This window comes from Pituophis catenifer, unplaced genomic scaffold (assembly GCF_029215685.1).
Source record: "Pituophis catenifer annectens isolate HBS135680 unplaced genomic scaffold, rPitCat1.0.hap2 SCAF_1, whole genome shotgun sequence".
Classification (NCBI taxonomy): domain Eukaryota; kingdom Metazoa; phylum Chordata; class Lepidosauria; order Squamata; family Colubridae; genus Pituophis; species Pituophis catenifer.
This window is the reverse complement of record NW_027256881.1, coordinates 149494859-149514908: the sequence shown is the minus strand read 5'-3', so window position 1 is coordinate 149514908 and position 20050 is coordinate 149494859. Positions and strand designations below refer to the sequence as shown.

Sequence of the window (20050 nt, the reverse complement as noted above, 5' to 3'; positions counted from 1 at the left end):
TCGCCCCCTAGAGTCGGGAACAACTAGCACATATGCATGTGAGGGGACCCTTTACCTTTACCTTTAGGGACTCATCCTAGCAAAAAATAAAATAAAATTGTGCAAGTTATTCCTAATCTTAATTTACTTCATTGCCAGTGGCAATTAAAAACACTACTAGTAAGGTGCAGGAAAATACAGCACAAATGAAATCATCTCCGTTTGCTATGGCTATTACTGATACATCCTGACTGATCCGGAGAATGTGAAAATACACAAAATTTACCTCAGCCATGAAGAGCAACGAAGAACCTTTTCAATGTGTAACTTGTTCCGAAACAACTGAAATCTACTCTCTTCAAAAATCTGTAACAATTTATTTGTTTACAACTCTCTGGCACAGGGCTATGGTCCAAATCAATCTCTCTCCTGCATTGTTAAAACCAAAGGCCTTCCTGCCCTAAATGTACCTTAACAGGGGGGGAAAAGGCCTATCTTGCATTCTTCCAGGGTATGAGTCTCAAGGGAAAATTCAGTGGATTTGCACAAATCCTTCAGCCGCTCTAGATTTGAACTATCAGACAGTTTATTCAGTCACTCAGATTTATAGCACCAGAAATAATTTGCTTCAAGTTTCCACAGTGGGAGTGAATCATTTTTTTTCTAAGGAATGGGATGAATTAAGATCTGATTGAACTGGAGAAACCAATTAGTTGTTTATTGGGACTAATATACCAGCCTAGCCCAACAGGATTCAGTGCAGCATATTACAGGAAAAGATGGATTGTTTTCCAATTTTTAGGCACAAAAACTTCTCTGGTTTAAGATGCCCTGTGCTAAAACCAAGGAAGAAGAAAATAAAACATTCACCATAATTAGGGAGAAAAAAAAACATGATTTAGGCCTCTCCAAAGCATTTTTCTTGAGAGGGAGGTCCCCTCCCGTTCACTTTTTTAAGGTCCATGCAGAAATCACAGTGTGATTAATGCAAAGCGGTGCCCTGTTGCATTGTACGGACTTTCTCCATGAAATTCTTCTTAAAAGGCATCATGAAATCATCAAAGTCCACTTCATAAGTAAAACGCTGCCGACGTAATTCCCTCTTTTTGAGAAGATCTTTTGTGGTTGCTTCAGGACTCCAGGACTTGAAAAAGAAAAGCAGTTCTTAATCAACATGCAGCATGATATATTAAGGAATCATATCGATCTGCTCTGAAAAAAGCAAAGTTATTGAGAATGTCCTAGAATGACTGTCTGGAATTCTCAGTCTATTGGTATCAAACCTATCATCAAGAATATGGTTGGTGAGCATCTATGCGGCAAGTTTGTTTATCTCATTAACCAATTCCCTAACAGGCAATTTATAATATTGGCAGCATATTATCAATAAACAGTAATGAATAATGGTTTGTAAGTTATTTCTACTTCTTTATATTCAGTATACCCAAAGCAATAGCAATAGCACTTAAGATTTATATACCACTTCACAGTGCTTTATAGCCCTCTCTAAGTGATTTACAGAGTCAGCGTATTGCCCCCAACAATCTGGGTCCTTATTTTACTGACCTCGGAAGGATGGGAGGCTAAATCAACCTTGAGCCGTAAAACTCGAACTAGCAGAATTAGCCTGCAATACTGCATTCTAACCACTGTGCCATCATGACACAGGAAATATATTCAAGTACAGACAAGCATATGAATACTTGGGAGAAGGTATTTTCTTGATAAATGGAAGTCGTCTTGTCAATTTGGTATAGCCATCCTGGGCCCTATCGAATTTCTTTAAGGTCAAGATTTGGTTTGATGATAATAATTATCTGACTATCCTTTGATCTAAAATAACTTTTCCCAACAAGCCGCCTTAGGGAAAAACAACTATTCTAATTATCAGAAGGATTCCTATAGAACTGGATGGGAGGAAGATGGAGGTAGATTAAAAAAAGTAAAAATGGTGGCTACAACTATGCAAATGGAACCCCATCTCCTTTTTAAATGTGTTTCATGGGTATCATACATGAAGGCAGCAAGAGATTTGATTGTCTGCTGTATCTACCATATTTACTCTTTGACCCCCCACAACCATCTACCATGGATGCCTCAAGATCTGGAGAGCATTAGGAAATTGTAGTATTGTCCCTGAGATTGTAATTTTGCAGGCAGCATATTTTTATTATCCCAATGGCTTAATGACAGTAGAATTTTAGGATTCTAAACCACCTGAGTTGGAACAAATGGGAAATATAAACTGAATAGGATACAAGGAATACAATGATCTAAACTAGTAGATATGAGCACCCACCAGAAATATATTCCATAAAATTGGAAGCTCAGTGAATTATAACTCTAATCCTATATTATAGTGGTACTTACTCTCTGTGGTGTGAAAGTGATATTAAGTTTCTTTGTAACCCCTCTGGTTATCAGGGAATTCAGATAAACTACATTATCCTTGGTGGATTCCTTCTCTTCTTCAAAGAGTGATTTCTCAACAATAGAATCAAGGGGTTGTAGCATCTGAAATACACAATGTAAATTATATTGGGATTTTCAAGCCTTTATGTTGCGAAGTCTCTTATTTTTTTGCAATTAAAAAGTTAAAGTCAAAGGCTGGCCCTTGAGAAGGATGCTTTGATTTAAACTTTGATTCTTCTCTTAATTATCGGGAAAAGGGAATAGAAGACTTGTTGCATTTAAAAGATCCTAGGTTCAATCACAGTAATCTCCAGATAAGTCTGACAAAAAAAAAAAAAGCAAACAATCACCTCCACCCTACTTCAAACTCTTGAGAACAGAGTTGACGGACTTCTGGATGGACCAATGGCATTACTATAAATGAAGCAGCTTCCTATGACCCTCTTCCTTATTGTTTTTTCCTACTGATAAAGACACTTCCCTTGTCATGCTATTCTGCAAAAACTCTGTAACAAAACCCAAAGTATTTGCTTTATTGTAGTCTATTTAAGCTTCCATGGGGCAGAGTTTCCAGATTCCCCTTTCCTCCTTTCAAGCAGTGTCACATGCTGAATTCAGCATGCAGAGATCCTTTCTTGTGGTGGTTGTAGGGACTCAAGCAGAGAACGGACAGAAATTATATTGCGGTCCTTCTGTGATTCAGAAGGATTGCTTCAATGAGCATGGTGTGTGTGTGTTTCTGGTGCACCCCAATGGAAATCCCATTACATCATACCAGAAACAGGAGTTCCCCCTCCAGTCAACTTTCTCTTAAAGTGATTTTTTTCCAAACATTATGAAAAAGCAAATCTATGAATGATTCAAGCCAAAGAGTCTTGGTTATCATACCTCCTCTTTCACAGACTCTTTTGATTGTTCTTCAGACTTTGGCTTGGGAAGAGTCTGAGCTGGAGCTCCTGATGGAGCTGGAGTAGGAGTAGCGGCAGCAGGGCCTTTAGGCTTGCCCCCTTTTTTCCCTTTCTTCTTATCCCCTTTGACTTCTACGGTTTGTGGCAAGTGGTCCAAGGTATCTTGAATGAAGTGGATCAGTCGGTTGTCTGCATAGGCCCTGGCAATTTCCAGTGAGTTTTGTCCTATTAAATAAAACTTATGGTAAATGCTGGAACATTTTCAGCTTCTCTGTACATAGAACTGAACAAATATTGTCCCTTTGCTGGATCTCTGGTTTAGACTTCAATCAGCTCTTGCTACAACTATCTTCTCTTTGGTCTTCTACCATCATGCCAGTAGTGTATGGGTTTCACTTACCTTCGCTACCGGTTCGGAACTGGGAGTGTGCACATGGGCGCACTTGCTTCGCTTGCGTGTGGTGCTTCTGCGCATGTGCAGAATCTTCTGCACATGTGCAGAGTATCCATGATGACATCCAGGCAGGTGGGCGGAGCCTCCTGCCACCGCTACCAGTTCACCTGAACTGGAGTGAACCGGTAGAAACTCACCACTGTGTTATACCATGACTTTCTGAACTCTGTTGAAAGTAACTCACCCTTCTGATGACTTGGAGTGGAATCTTTTCCTAAATTCCTATACTGGTTTCTTGTCCACCTGCAATCCAACATAATTTCTTCCCTTTTATGTTCAAATCTTCCATAGCTTTTATTTCACTGCTAAAGAATCTTGGCACATCCCATCCCATGGGATCCAGTCCTTCAGCTTCACCAACTTTCCTAAAGATGTGCCACATATTTATATGACTCTGCTCCTTCTTCTTTGTGGCCCCTTATCCCTTCCAAAGGCCTCCAGGAGATCACTTGAAAGCCTTTCTTTTGCCCATCTCCTGATCCCCTTTTGAAACCAAAGACTTCTTATTTTTCAAAATGTAATTTTATTAAAGTGTGGAGGAGAAAAAGGTTGATCACTATAACACATTTATTGAACTGAGCAGCTTCTGTACTATTACAAGATAGTATTGGCTTTTCAATAAATATGCTTGGATTTCGTATGGATTGCTGAACTAAGAAATCAGATTAGATTTTTGATAAGCTTCTACTTAGCCACATCATTGTTTCATTTTCTTTGCATCATCAGAGGTACAGGAGGGGTGATATCCTATCTGTTGAACTTCAGTTATTTAAATTACACGACATTAATTGATTTTACAGCAGGGGTGAAATCCAGCAGGTTCTGACAGGTTCTGGAGAACCCGTAGCAGAAATTTTGAGCAGTTTGGAGAATCGGCAAATACCACCCCTGGCTGGCCCCAGAGTGGGGTGGGAGTGGAGATTTTGCAATATCCTTCCCCCAGAAGGAATATTGGGAGTGAATGGGGATTTTGCAGTATCCTTCCCCTGCCATGCCCACCAAGCCACACCATGCCCACCAAGCCACACCCACAGAACTGGTAGGAAAAAAATTTGGATTTCACCACTGTTGTACAGTATTTCATGTTAAAATCTCCAGGTTTTCAATAAAATTCTTCTCCACCACATTAAAAATTACACTGTGCAGGCAACTTTGGAAGAGGCTCTGGAAACTACATCAATGCTCTTTTGGGGGGGGGAGTAGGAGAGTTCATCTGTCCGTGTGGCCTCAGCTGGCCACAGGGCTTTGGTCTTAAGAGACTCTGTGAAGTTCAATGCTAAAGCATGTAAAAGGATTAATAACTAATTAAAATGAGAGTTGGTATGATGCAGTGGTTAAGTTGCTGGACTAGAAACAGAGAAACGCAAGTGCCTGTCCTCTCTTAGGCGTGAAAGCCTGCCAGTGACTTTGTGCAAGTCATTCCCTCTAAGCCTTGATCAGTATCATATAAACATTGCAACAAGCTGGCTGAAAAATAAAACTTCCCATTGCACCAGGTGGCCACCTTTTTTTTTTAACTTTTCAAAGCATTTTTTCTAATGCTTTGAAAAACCTCTGCCGATCAGGCAGCTCACCTGGGATCATCAGAGACTTTTCAAAGCATTTCTTTTACCACCTCTTCGGCCAAGAGGTTGCAGAAAAAAATGCTTTGAAAAGCCTCTGACAATCCCAGCTGAGCCGCGCGATCATCAGAGGCTTTTCTTTTTTTTGTACTTTTAAAAGCATTTTTTCATCGGAAGAGGTTGTAGAAAAAATGCTTTTAAAAGTAAAAAAAAAGCCTCTGATGATCGCGTGGCTCAGCTGAGCATGGTGGGGGGGGGGGGCTGCAGGGATTTTTGCTACTGGTTTTCCGAACCACCCGCCACCATCGCTACCGGATCAGGTGATCCGGTCCGAACCAGGAGCATTTCACCCCTGCATTGCACCATGCATTGATGGCTGCCCTCTAAGAATTGCTGTGAGTACAGTGTAAAACGAGCAAACGTTACAACTAAGCAAGACAGATGCTAGGAATAAAACAACAAGGTAGCTGGTAAAAATCAGCTGGAAAGAAAAAAAATGAATAAAGCCAAAAGTCAAGCCATCTATTTATTCTGTTAATCAAAACTTTGGAAATCAATTAACTCCATAATGTTATTTAATAAGGGAAAAACCCCTTCCTTTCTAGAGGTGCTTGTTCATCTGCATTTAACCTCTTAGCCAATAATACATTGAGTAATACCGTGTTTCCCCGAAAATAAGACCCTGTCTTATATTTTTTTAAACCCTGAAATAAGCGCTTGGCCTTATTGCCATGCGCTCAAAAACCCGATTGGGCTTATTATCAGGGGATGTCTTATTTTGAGGGAAACAGAGTAATAGCAATAGCACTTAGACTTATATACCACTTCACAGTGCTTTACAGCCCTCTCTAAGTCATTTACAGAGTCAGCCTATTGCCCCCAACAATCTGGGTCCTCATTTTACCAAACTCGGAAGGATGGAAGGCTGAGTCAACCTTGAGCCTGGTGAGATTCAATCTGCCAAATTGCTGGCAGCCAACAGACAGCAGAAGTAGTCTGCAGTACTACACTCTAACCACTGCACCATAGGGGCTGATAATTGTAATAACGCAAAACTTTACCTCTTCGGTTTGTCATCTGTGCCTTAGCACCAGTGTTGATTAAATACTGCACGGTGTCCAAGCGGCTGCTCTCAATACCCCTCATCAATGGGGTTGCATCATTGATTGAAACGGCATCTATTGTGGCACCAGCTTTCATAAGGAGTTCAGCAATGTCTTGCTGTCCTGCATGGCAGGCATGATGGAGAGGAGTCCACATGAAATTGTCTGTGGCATTGACACTTGCCCTATACGTAGAGAAAATAAAAACTCTGTAAGGCACATTTGTGCTTTTCTAGCTAATTCTTTGTATTCTTCAACTGATTCTAGGCAAAGGGATCTAGTATTAATGGACTACGGAGATGGCAAATCGCAGTTCTTAACTGCATTCTCTTCCTGTGTTGAAATAATGCCAAAACTCTAATCTCTCAGCATCCCAACTAAATTAGCTGAGAAATGGAGAGGGCTTGTTTTTCTTTCTTTTGAAAGAATGAATCATTCAGTGAAAGCAACTGGCAGTTGATTTGAGTCTGATTAAAACAACAAAAGTAATGGCACCAGAGGTAAAGAAATGTATTGCAGTATAAACTGCAATTAACTGCATTACAGTACCGCATAAACGCTGTGGATTACATAGACTTTAGTTTATGAAGCTCTACCAAACTAAATAGCCTAGATAGGATCCTAAAGAGACGTGAGCCATGTCCAGCGCTGCATACAAAGCTCGAACCCAAATTGGCCCACCTCTTCTATTTGATATTTGCTCAGCCTCTTGTTCTCCCCAACCTTTCTGTACTGTCTGAAGGGTAGCTGTACTCACAGTTCTCTGGGCACGCCATGGCACTAATATGGCTGTATTTAAGATCACAGGTAAAATTGTACTTAAACATTCAAGCAAATACCCTGTTTCCCCCAAAATAAGACATCTCCTGATAAGCCCACTCGGGCTTTTGAGCACATGGCAATAAGGCCAAGCGCTTATTTAAGGGTTCAAAAAAATATAAAACAGGGTCTTAATTTCGGGGAAACACGGTATGAGTACACTCCTATTTGGACCATCCCACTCAATCTGAAAAGATTGAAGAGCAAAGGGAAAGATATCTATGGAGATTCTGTCATCCAGGTCCTGGTTGTCCCAAAGATGCTTTTTCAAAAGGCAATTGGACTTCATTTTTTCTTTGAAGACATTTCACTTCTCATCCAAGAAGCTTTTCCAGTTCTGACAGAATGGAAGAGAATGGAAAGATTTATATTCCTTGCTTTTCTAGCCAGTTCTTTTTATTCTTCGTCTACTGACCAGATGACTGCACGGAATATAAATCCTTCCCTTCGCCACTATTCAGTCAGAACTGAAGAAGCTTCTTGGATGAAAAGCAAAATGTCTTGAAGGCAAAAACAAAGTCCAATTGCCTTTTGAAAAAGCACCTTTGGGACAAAGGGCAAGATGAGCAAATTGAAAATCCACTGAGAGCAGGACCAATGCATATCGTCCCAGCCCCTTCCTGAATTCAAACCCTCACCCCTAGAGACAGAAACATAATCAGGACTGAAAAAATAAGGCCTTTAGTTATTTAGAAGGTTTTGAGGATGAGGTGATTGTTGGACTCATCCTTTGTTACTTACTTAGACAATTACTCTTTAAAACTTATTCTTTACCACTTTTCCTTCTTTCTGCTAAATCCTAGATCTTATCTGTTTTGCTACGCTATTTTAATTCACTTTCAGGGAACAGGAGAACTACTGATCTGGAGATAGTGAGGAGTTTGATTTTTTCCCCACAAAGAACATTTTTCCATAGTTCCCACCACTACAAAGGGATGCTTGTAGAAAGAAGCAATTTCAGACATGACAATAAATAAAATGCAGCAAGCTACTTTGATGGGCACAAACTCAGATGACACCCAATATGGACTAAATGACAAATTTGTCAAGCACAAATAAGAAAGGCAAGCATGTTCACCAAAATACCACAGCTTTACCAGATGCCATGCCTGTTTCTATAGAACTCTACCCCTCCCATCTTGGTTTTACATTCTTGGCTTGCCTCCACAACAGTTATGGCCACTGACTAGGATAGGCTTGCAGTTCAATAAGGAATCCAACAAGCTTCAAAATATGCTCTATCCAACCTTAAATCCACAATGCCCTGGCCACCACATCAGTGGTGGGTTTCTACCACTGGTAGTGGTGGTGGCGGGAGGCTCTGCACCCACCCGGACTTCATCACGGATGCTCTGTGCATGTGCAAAAGGTTCTGCACATACGCAGAAGCGCCACACACAAGTGAAGCAAGCGTGCACACACCCATGCTCACAGTTCCGAACCGGTAGCAAAGGTAAGTGGAACCCACTACTGCATCACATGGTCATCACCTCACCCTAGAAACCTACCACCAACCCAACCATGGTTTTTTTTGGCCATGGAATTCTATTCTTGGATTCCTGGCAAGCCATTAAAAGAAAGTTAGCTCACCCCTTTTCGAGAAGGAACTGTACTGCTTCTATGTTGCCACTTGCACAGGCAGCCATCAACGGAGTCTTATAGAAATGGTCTCTGATGTCTACTGGCACCCCTGCCTCGAATGCTTTTTTAATAGATGAAAGGTCCCCCTCTTTGGCAAGATAATTGATGTTGGCATAGTTCTTTGGTGGGTCTTCAATGTACCACCAGGAATCATCCTGCAATGGGTGTTCCGGAGGGTGATCCCGATTAAACCGAGTGATGTCAGTTACATTTTGATAAGTTTCAACCATGTATTCTGGGGGTCCCCCATCTGTCCGACGAGAGCGAGAGCTCTCTGGAATGACACAGATTGGCATTGGCATGGCAAATTTTCCCTTTTTGCCTTTTGCTTTCTTGGGCTTCTTCTTCTTTGGACCATAACTCCCAAGGAGGAAAGCCTTCTGCAAGTATCGGCTGCCCTTCAGAAATTCTTCAATGTTAACTCCTGCACCACGTGTTTTCTCATGAGCCTGAGCTATGGTATGTAGCTGCTCCGGCTCAATAAATGGATACCTTTCCTCAATAACGGATGCAAAATCTTCCTTGGTCACAGTCCCATCCCCTCGATCGTATGCCTCAAATGCTTCACGAAGGCTCGCCTGATTTTCTCCAGACCAATCGTGCAACCTGATAGCCCAGGGTGGATTGGGGTCCTTAACTCCAGGTTTAGGTTTGAAAAATTTGGCAAATCGCCGCTCAATTTTACGTATCTCCTTTGCAGCTGCTTTGAACCCCCCTTCTTTAGCAACCTGCCTTGGTACCTTCTTCTCTAAGTTTCTCCAAGTAGGATCACAACCTACAAATTTAGAAGAAATACATTGACAAGAAGTTGTGGCTGGAGATGAGGAATAGTGTGAATCAGTGGTTCTCAACCTGTGGCCTGTGCACCCCTGGGGAGGGCATGATGTCATCACAGGGGGTCTGTGAAGGCTTGAAGAAATGTTAGGATTTAAATCTTGAGTTAAGTCTTGGTGGTCCATGGGCATGGTCTGTGGCCACAAAATGTATTTAAAGGGGGTTCATGATGAAGAAAAGGTTGAGAATCACTGGTGTAAATGATTCTTAAAACACAGAGCAGTGAACATTACAAGTTCACTGCTCTGTGAACTGGTAAGTTTCTGTAAAGTAAAGGTAAAGGTTCCCCCACACATGTGTGCTAGTCATTTCCAGCTCTAGGGGGCGGTGCTCATCTCCGTTTCTAAGCCAAGGAGCCAGCGCTGTCCAAAGATGTCTCCGTGGTCATGTGGGCAGCATGACTAAATGCCAAAGGTGCATGGAACGCTGTCACCTTCATACCAAAGGTGGTCCCTATTTTTCTACTTGCATTTTTTACATGCTTTCGAACTGCTAGGTTGGCAGAAGCTGGGGCAAGTAACAGGAGCTCACTCCGTTATGCGGCACTAGGGATTCGAACTGGTGAACTGCCAAACTTCTGATCGACAAGCTCAGCATCTTAGCCACTGAGCCACCACATCCCACGTAAGTCTCTCTACTGGCTGTCTATTGCTTACTGGTGAAGTTATTAAGGTAGAATGTTGCAGACACAATATCATCATTAGTGTATTTTATATGGAACCCTCACCATGATATGTAGGATCCTGGCTTACGTGACAGTTATAGGTACAAAAGATTTGCTTCTGTATGTATCATTAGGCTAATATCATCAGGAGATCAGTAATCTTGAACACTCACTTGGTAAACCTTCCTGATAAAATATAACTTGAACAGAACTAATGTGTTGGATCCAAACCAAGACTCAATTTAGTGTGTGTGTGTGTGTGTGTGTGTGTGTGTGTGTGTGTGTGTGTGCATATATATTTATTAGGTTTATAACTGGCCTTTTTACTTGTATTTGCAAAGCAGATTTCAAAAATACATTATAAAACACGATGTTAAAAGCAATAAATTAACAAAAAATATCTTCACAGAGAGATGTTTTTACAATTCTAAACACTAACACTAAAGAATGGGGCTGAACACATCTATTTAAGGGAAAGCAATATAAACCGTACAGAAGAAGGACCTAAGTTTCTGAAAACTTTAGGGCTTCAAAGGACCATTCCTCTACTCTGAGTAACCAGGCAGGTTCAGCTAAGAAGAGGCAGTCTATTGGATAGTGCGGTCCCAAGTATTTGGTGTTTAAAGATGAATTGACATCCAGTAGAGATCTTTCAGTGGACAGATCAATTGGTCCCTATATCTTGTACTGGTTAGTTTATCTGCTGCACTTGGTACCAACCACAATTTTCAATATCAACCCCACATTCAGATTATTGGTTCAAGCTGAACTAAATACAAAATTCAGCCTCACTGCATAAGCAAGGACAAATACCAATTGGGACAATCCATGGTCTTTATAAAACACATGAAATTGCAAGCCTGTCTTGATTGGGCAACACTGAAGTGCTAGAAGACAAGAAGTCTTAGTAGTCCATTACCATCTGATTAGATCAGGAAGACAAATTGTTGTGCAACAGTTAAATAGTACATTGATTGCATTCTTACAGCATTTTGGCCATAGTAACATAGCACCAAACTTTTGGAAGAAGCTTTTGGCCAATGGGATGGAATATCCATGGACTATGGCAGTGATGGCAAACCTATGGCATGTGTGCCAGAGGTGGCATGCAAAGCCCTCTCTGTGGGCATGTGCGCCATTGCCAGCTGGTCTTCTGTTTCCAGCACGCACATATACGCTGGCCAGCTGGTCTTCATGGGCATTGGAGCACCTGAAAATGGCCTGAAAACAGCCCAAAAAATGGCCCCAAACCGCCATTTTGTTTCTGGGCCTTTTTCTGGAGCATTTTCTGGACCATTTTCAGGCTGTTTTTGGCCATTTTTCAGGCTGTTTTCTGGGCCGTTTTCAGGCAGTTTTTTGGGCATTTTTGAAAAATGGCCTGAAAACAGTCCAAAAAATGCCCCAAAAACAGGCATGCGCATGCCAGTCAGCTGGTCTTCGGATTTCCAGTGCTTTGGCGCACACAAAGACCAGCTGGCTGGCGTGCATGCACATGTACATGCCGGAAACCCGAAGATCAGCTGGCCGGTGCGCGTATGCACATCAGCCAACTGGTCTTCGGATTTCCAGTGCACATGCACACGCATGCACACACATTCTGGTTTGGGCACTCGATGCCGAAAAGGTTCGCCATAACTAGACTATGGTTATACTACATCCCTGCTCTCCCAACTTAATCTACTTCATGACACTTTGGAAATATAAATGCATGCTTGGTTTGTGCTTTCATTCAGGATTTAACTTGGATAATATTTGATCAGCAACGGACCTGGAATTGAGTTCCCATCTTCACTGATTCGATCACAGTTGGAAAGGAAGAAAGGCCATTGTTGCATAAGCAACAATGAATTCAAAGATCAGACATCTGAAACTCTACATTTACTTTAGAGGCTGTTCATTCTCCAACATTCATAATTTACCTCTTTGACCGATAAACTTGCAGCACTCGGCAAAACCTCCAGCAGCAGCATAATGAAGAGGCGTATTTCCATTCATGGCTATGAGGCCCACGTCTCCATTGTAAGAAGAAATAATCCTCAGAATCTGGGGAAGCAAGCCCATGCTATTACGTGGGAAAGCAAAAATGTGGACACTAATTACATCCATCAAATTGAGTTTATTTTGAGCTGCAGCAAACACAGACAACTTCACTGAAACAATGTAAAAACTGCTACTGTCACTATAACACAGAATAATAGTGATTAAGATAGGTGGCTGTATATTGAACCTTATGATTCTTGACAAATGTATCTTGTCTTTTTATGTACGCTGAGAGCCTATGCACCAAAGACAAATTCCTTGTGTGTCCAATCACACTTGGCCAATAAAGAATTCTAATCTAATCTAATTCTAATCTATTGGCACACAGGCAACGTTCCTACATGGTAATCCTTTTACAGAAGGAGAAAGGATTTTTTTTCTTTTATCTTTTGGGGCATAACTGTATTTTCACACTTGTTCTGCTTTTTTATAAGAGAGTAAGTTTGCTCTTCTAGGCTCTGGGGGCTGTTAAAAGGAAGCATAGACAGGGTATGAGTGACCTACCTTGCTTGCCTTAACAGAAGTTCTTCATTAAATGGATATTTGCACTGGGATCATGAGCTGAGAGAAGCAAAGACACTGATTTCCAAAGCTCTTATTCTTATTCCAATCAAACACGCAAGCTTTGAACTCTTTGAATAGCTTTGAATTAACATGATCGCATCTTTTAGAACTTAAACTCCAATCAGTTAAATCCCAGGAGAACTTTGCCTGCCAGACATCTAATTTCCAATAAGTTACTGCATAAATATGAACTTGTCTCTGCAAATCAGCTTTCTTCTTGTTTACTTTTGGAGCTTTGCAGATTTAAAGGTGCTAACCAGTGGTGGGTTTCAAACTGTTTTACTACCAGTTCTGTGGGTGTGGCTTGGTGGGCGTGGCATTGCTTGGTGGGCGTGGCTTGGTGGGCGTGGCAGGGGAAGGATACTGTAAAATCCCCATTCCCTCCCCACTCCAGGGGAAGGTTACTGCAAAATCCCCATTTCCTCCTGATCAGCTGGGACTTGGGAGGCAGAGAATAGATGGGGGCAGGGCCAGTCAGAATTTTTACTACCAGGTCTCCGAACTACTCAAAATTTCCGCTACCGGTTCTCCAGAATTGGTCAGAACCTGCTGAAATCTACCTCTGGTGCTAACCAAAACCTTGTGCGGTCCTAGAGCCAATGGAAATGGCAAGGCTCTATTTTAAGAGCCAGCAACCAATTCAACTGAACTTGCTGGATATAAATCAGTCTATTTCCTCTTAACACAAGTTTAAGAGGCAAGGAAGGCAATAGGGAATGCTAAGGCCCAAACTGATATAAAGATATAAAATTGGCTCCTCCCCATGCCTTACAACTGTTCCACTTCGAGTCTAAAGTAACTGATCTAAGCAAACTTAAAACAGGCAGACAAACAAGTGAACTTTTCCTGGGGGATTCGTTTGGGACAAATCCCTGGCATAGCAACCTCAAATTTTAATGAGGAGAATCCTCAGAGTGGAGACTTCTGAACAAAGCAGCAGGAAACATTTAAACATTTAAACAGATACACTTCTCAGCAAAGACTGCGGAAGAGAAATCCGTTTAACAGGATGACAGAATGACAAACACAACCCCGAGCGGTAATTCTCCATCACATTTTCTTCTTCCTTCCGTCAAATGGGATTCTGGAAATGGATTAGCATAGCACAGGGATGAAAATTTTGTCTCTTCTGCTACCAGGAGGAGGAAAAACTAGCAAATGGTAGCAAAAGACATTCCTTCAGCAGCAGCACCCACTGATGTAAGTGGGTCAGCTTAAGGTCTTAAAATGTTGTGTATTCCTGTAAATCACATTTATGGAGACATTTGGGGAAACTCAATTCAGAACTGCCATTTTTTGACGGCAACCTTGCTACATGCAGTCCTTCTCCAGTTCAAATCTTTTATCCATTTCTGGGCCTATAATCACTTTCACATTTCCCCCTCTCCTCTATATAACCCACCCACCCCTTTTAGGACAGCCTCCCCATATTACCAACCCATAGAAAAAAACAAGTACTCCAGAATTCCCTTTCTAGTGACAGCTGATTATTAGTAATTAACCAAGAGAGATCCTTGGTTGGGTACCTTTGCTTCTGACAGCATCAAGAAAGAATACCTCAAAAAACCCTCCTTTGGCAGCAAAATGGGCAGCATGGTGTCGCTCGTTGTCAAAAACATTAACATTCCCACCTCTCTCCAGGATACCCCGGACCACCTCTAAAACCCCTTCTCTTGCTGCTTCCATCAAGGCGGTGCGGCCTGTTGCCTGCAAATCAGAGAATCGTGATTATAGATTTTTTTCCGAATTTCAAAGGAGACAGAAAAGCAAGCAAGCTTCTATTGATAAAACCATTTGCAGAGATTCGGGATTGCCCAAAGAAAGAGTCAGCTTGTTTTTCTTCTCTCATCTGTCAAAAGAGGCTACATTTTGACCTGGATCAATTGCTAGCCAGCTACAAGCTGGGATCCTAGCAGGAAGTGTACTTTTTTCCCCCTTAGATAAGGATTTCTCAATTGGTTAAGTCCAGGAGACCAAGCTGCATAGACCACATATAGTCTATGATATTTTCCAAATCAAAATGGCCCTTATCCTTATGATAGCCTTCTCTTTGATGTATTTGTTTCCCAAATGCTAAGAAATTGATTCTGCTTTACACGCAGGAACGTTATAAGCAGAAACGTTTACATTGCACATATTTGCAATGTAAAATGGCAGCAGTCCTGAATTCTACCACTGCAGTTTGGACAAAATGATTCTGAATGTGGTACTATTTCATTCCAAGCACCCCACTTAAGGTGTAGAATACCGAAAACAACATTAAGAATTTTGGATCATGTAGAATAATTAGGGGATGATTGGGACCTGCCCACAAGGACGAGCAAGAGCATTTCTTGCTTTGTTTGCTAGGATACACTGATGTGTTTTGGGAAACTTACAGTAGTGGCCAAAATTGTGGCAACCTTTTGGGAAAAGTGTATTTTTGAGGTTTGATGGCTAATAATACCACTTTTTTTTTGGAGTTTCAAGATAATCATATTCCACTGCTGGAATGGCCTGGGAATAGCCCAGACCTTAACCCAATTGAAAATCTATGGAGCCGATTAAAGAAACTTGTTAGTCAGAAGCGACCCAGCAATAAAACCCAGTTAATAGGAGCAATCATTCAATCTTGGCTTCACATTATAACAGCTGCAGAACTAAAAGACTTGGTTCACTCCATGGGAAGACGTTGTAAGCCCGTAATTCGTGCTAAAGGTTACCCAACTAAGTATTAACTGATGTGATAATTTTTGTATATCTTGTTTTTTCTATGGTGATAATTTTTGTATATCTTGTTTCTTCTATGTATTTCACTTTTCTTCTTTATACTGTAACTGCTATTCTAATAGCAAACTTCATAAAAGTTATTGCATTACATTCTTGATTAAATTGATTATATATCCATTGATACATAATTTTATGGTACTACTCCAAAAAAAGTGGTGCTATTAGCTAGTTTTAGAAAATACATTTTTCCCAAAAGGTTTCCACAATTTTGGCCACTATTGTATGTTGGATGAGCTATTGCCCTCCATGTGAGAAAACAGGGGCTGACTTTTATAAGATAGAGACATCCACATGCTTCTTTTTTTTAAAAAAAAGATCTTGTATTGTGTTTTTAATGAAATCTAGTCTCCGGTTAATGAGTTCCTCTTTCAGTCAGTCCAACGGACGGAACAAAACAGCTTTATGTCAGAAGTGTCCAAGGTACCCACTTAAAATGTTAAGAATGCTCTTACTGGGTTTGTTGCATTGGGGTCTGCTCCTCTTTCCAAAAATGTCATACATATCTCTTTGATCTCGTGGGCTTGCTCACAGGCTTGTACGAAAACGGGCTTCCCCTCAAAAGTACAGTTGTTAACATCCGCTCCAAATTCGAGGACCATCTGAACGCAGCGGAAGTGCCGTTTGGTGGGCAGAATGCAATAAAATAGCACTCCTGGAAAGAGCACAGAGCACTATGGCTTAACAAGCAAACTCCCACCATGCTGAACACAGCTACCAACCACTAAGGGGATTGAAACATTCAGTCTGATCTTCCTGAAAAGCCACCCACCCCCAACCAAGAGGACATGGGATTCCTCTTACCTTTTCCTTCTGCATCCACTATTGTCATATCTGCCTCAGCCTGGACCAGCACATCCAAGGCCAAGTCATGGCCAAGTTCTGCCGCTTTCATCACGGGGGTGCGCCCCATTCGATCTTGGACATCGGGGTGAGCGCCAAGCTCTAAAAGAAAGTTGCACATGTCAATGTCGTTGGCCACACAAGCCAAGTGAAGGGCGCTGTCTCCATTTTCTGGCTCAGTGAAATTGATGAGTTCAGGGTATCCAAGCTTGGTGAGCTTTTCAATCTGTTTCTTGTCCTTCTGGCGAACACATTGAAGAACTTTGTAGATCTGGAGGTTTTCAAGCCTCTTGTCAGCCAAAGACATTTTCAATATCCCGAGGAAAACTCTCCCCTTAAAGAAGGATCCTGAACAAAAAGAAAAAAGAAAACAACAACAAGGGGGAATCAGTCCACTCTAAATTCTTCACGTTTCGTGTTTATGGTCCATTTGGTAGCTAACAACACCTGCAATGGGCAATTTGCATTCACTGGATTTATGGGTTGTGTAGGGCTTTGGGTTCAAAGGAAAAAAGATGCTTTGGAGTGAGTGTGCTGGACTGCTCAAGTCTACAATGCTTTAAAGCAGCTGCATCTTTCCCCAAGATCACAAAACTTCCCTACAGAGTTGTAGTCTTTTCTCAGTAAAACATACTTTTTAGTTTAAAGAGTTGCCAATAAATGTTAGTTGTGCACCCAGGCACATTCTAAGCATCTTTTCCCCTCTGAACCAGAAGCATTGCTCAGCCCCACAAAAGGTTCAAGAAATGGGTTTACATCCTTACCCAGATATTGTCCTGGCATCTCCTTCCCTCCTGTGGCATTCAAGGATGCAACAAAAGAAGAGTGAGTTCAAGGTAAATCAGTTCCCTTTTTGTTAGCTTTTATATTCCTCAGTTCTGGTGCCAGCAAAGATCAAATGCATCAAGCCACTGTTCAAGGATCGCTGGAGCACTGTGGGGTTGCTAGGTTCTCATTGGATTTATCAATTGAAGAAGAGTGAGAAGACATTGCTTTCATTGCTAGAAAGAGAAAGCTTTGCCAGGCATTTAGTCCCATTTAGAGCAGGGATGAAATCTACTTACTTTCCTTACTGGTTTGGAAGTGCATGCGTCGCCCACGTGTGATTGTTTCACTCATGCATGCGTGTACATCACATGCTCGCGCAGACCCTCTGCACATGCTCAAAACCTTCTGCGCATGCACAGAGGATAAAAAAACACATTACTTCCTGTAATGAAGGAAGTAATGACACCCGGGTGGGTGGGCGGAGCCTCGCGTCACCATCGCGACCGGTTGCCCGAACCACCTGCCACAATCGCTACCGGATCACTCGATCCAGTCTGAACCAGGAGCATTTCACCCCTGATTTAGGGCTTCGTAATAATACAGCAACAGCAATAGCACTTAGAGTTATATACCACTTCATAGTGCTTTATAGCCATCTCTGGGCAGTTTACAAAGTTAGCACACTGACCCCAACAATCGGGGTCCTGATTTTATCGACCTTGGAAGGCTGGAAGGCTGAGTCTTGTCAGGAGAAGGCACCATTTATACGTATGCTAAAGTCAACCTAACAAGGATAAAGCTGAACTCAAGTAACGCTATGGGATTTTTCTAAATAAAGGGTTGCAGAGCAAGGCAATGCTTCTTCAATAAAGAAAGAGCCTTGATAGTACAGTGGTCTAAGCACCCTGATATTAACACAGCTGCCTGCAATTACTGCTGGTTCGAATCTCTCCAAGGCTCAAGGTTGACTCAGCCTTCCATCCTTTCTAAGGTAGGTGAAATGAGGACCCAGTTTGTGGGGGCAATAAGCTGACTTTGTAAAAATATACAAAAGTATGAAGGCTATTGCTTAACGCATTGTAAGCCGCCCTGAGTCTCCGGAGAAGGGCGGCATATAAATCAAATTAAAAAAAATAAAAATAAAAAAATAAACGCTACATGTAGAAATAACGATGGATGTGAGAAAGGCTGGGTGGCAGCTCAGATTTTGTCTCCAAAAGATTTGTTGATGCCTACAAAAGCATTAATGAACCTGTTTGTCCTAACTTAAAGGTGTGATTTTTTCCCCTTGTCCTGCCTTAATGCTTCCTAACTTCCTGATCAATTTTTGTGCCATAGCTATAGATGCCATAGCTCTACAATATCTTACATGTGATGGCACTTAACTATTTCTGAAACACTTCTGCCTCATACATGTTTACGAAGTCTTTATAGTAGTCCCAGTTCAAATTTGTCACGCTCAAAAAAAGAGAGGCTATTTTGTACATCTTCTGTGCACTGGCTATTCAATACGATACTATGAATTCAGAAAATATCCTCCCCTCCCCTGTGCTGTGGAAATCATGAATCTGGCAGTGTATGCTATCACATGCTATAGCTCAAGTCAGTTAGCCAACAGCTGCTACTGTGGCAATCATTTTTACTTTTTATTAACATCACAGAAGTTATAATGTGATATATATATCTAAAGGGCATAAGATGGAGAGAAAACATAATTCAAACAATGCACCTTATCCATCATAGAACAGCAATACTGAAGATATGACCAGATGGTTTCCACTTCCAAGTTTTTTTTCCCCCAGATCAGTTCCTATTAGCATCTTATCCTATTTTCATTGACCAATCCTCTGGCCCCCTGCCAGATGTGTATATTTTCAAACTGTAAATTTGTGTGGAAGAGAGTAATAACTAAGTTTTATAAAAGTCATACCAATCAACTCCCAGACCTCCAAATCTGAGTTCCGATCTTGGATGACATTTTGGTGAGCTTGTTACTGTTTTCAATCTAACATGTTCTACTCATTTTTAAAAACCAGCTTAACCATCCACATAACTTTAGTTGGAAGTCAAACAAGAGAAAGACTTGGGGAAAAGCTTAAGGAAGCATGAACTCTGCTCAAATACCCAAGAAAAGATAGATATACTCAGATTTTTGGAATAGTCATTGATGTCTAGACAACCATTTCTGAAAAAAAGATTCAGTCTATCCCCTAGTCTTTCATCTCCTATCTACATCAGGAAATAAATGACCTGAAGCCACTGGTCAAGCTACTCTAAAACAAATAGGTGTAATCATATACTTCATTGTGTTGTTTTCAACGCCTGTTGTCATGCTGCCTTCAACAGAATTCACTTCCAAATAAGTGGAATGTAGAATACAGCTCTGGAGATTCCAAAGCCTTTTTGCCATTCCACAACTTAGAACCCAGGGAAACAAAACAAAGGCATCAAAATAAATTCAGATTTATACACGCCCATTAATCCCAGGCAGGTCCACTCAACCCTCAAAGCAAGCTCATTTAAAAGTCCAACATCATAAACAAAGCTTTCATAAGATGGGGCAAGCATCCTAAACAGTTTCATGTTCACTTTACATGTTGCTGCCTAAGGTAGGCCTGTTCATACAATGCCCGAGAATGCCCGCATTTGTCCACATTTCCATCTTGTATTAGAAAACTGAGGACCTTGGGAGG

General features: G+C 41.4%; 1 protein-coding gene across 1 annotated transcript; it reads right to left on the bottom strand.

The window, feature by feature from the left end:
* Positions 1-961: 961 nt before the first annotated feature.
* ANKEF1 (ankyrin repeat and EF-hand domain containing 1) lies at positions 962-16896 on the bottom strand. Its single transcript, XM_070956327.1, has 9 exons — positions 16551-16896; positions 16202-16401; positions 14538-14687; positions 12296-12419; positions 8828-9653; positions 6377-6603; positions 3280-3524; positions 2350-2493; positions 962-1123 (listed from the first exon to the last, which is right to left on the bottom strand). Exons 1-9 carry the CDS (start codon positions 16894-16896, stop codon positions 962-964), a joined length of 2424 nt encoding a protein of 807 aa, XP_070812428.1.
* Between the last annotated feature and the right edge of the window lie 3154 nt (positions 16897-20050).

Excerpts from the sequence above, each read along its gene's own strand:
- ANKEF1 (XM_070956327.1), bottom strand. The coding sequence starts at position 16,896 with ATGTCTTTGGCTGACAAGAGGCTTGAAAACCTCCAGATCTACAAAGTT. Across the intron at positions 9,654-12,295 it reads CAAGTTTATCGGTCAAAGAG|GTTGTGATCCTACTTGGAGA; the intron begins GTAAATTATGAA and ends CTAAATTTGTAG. Across the intron at positions 2,494-3,279 it reads AAGAGTCTGTGAAAGAGGAG|ATGCTACAACCCCTTGATTC; the intron begins GTATGATAACCA and ends TGTGTATTTCAG.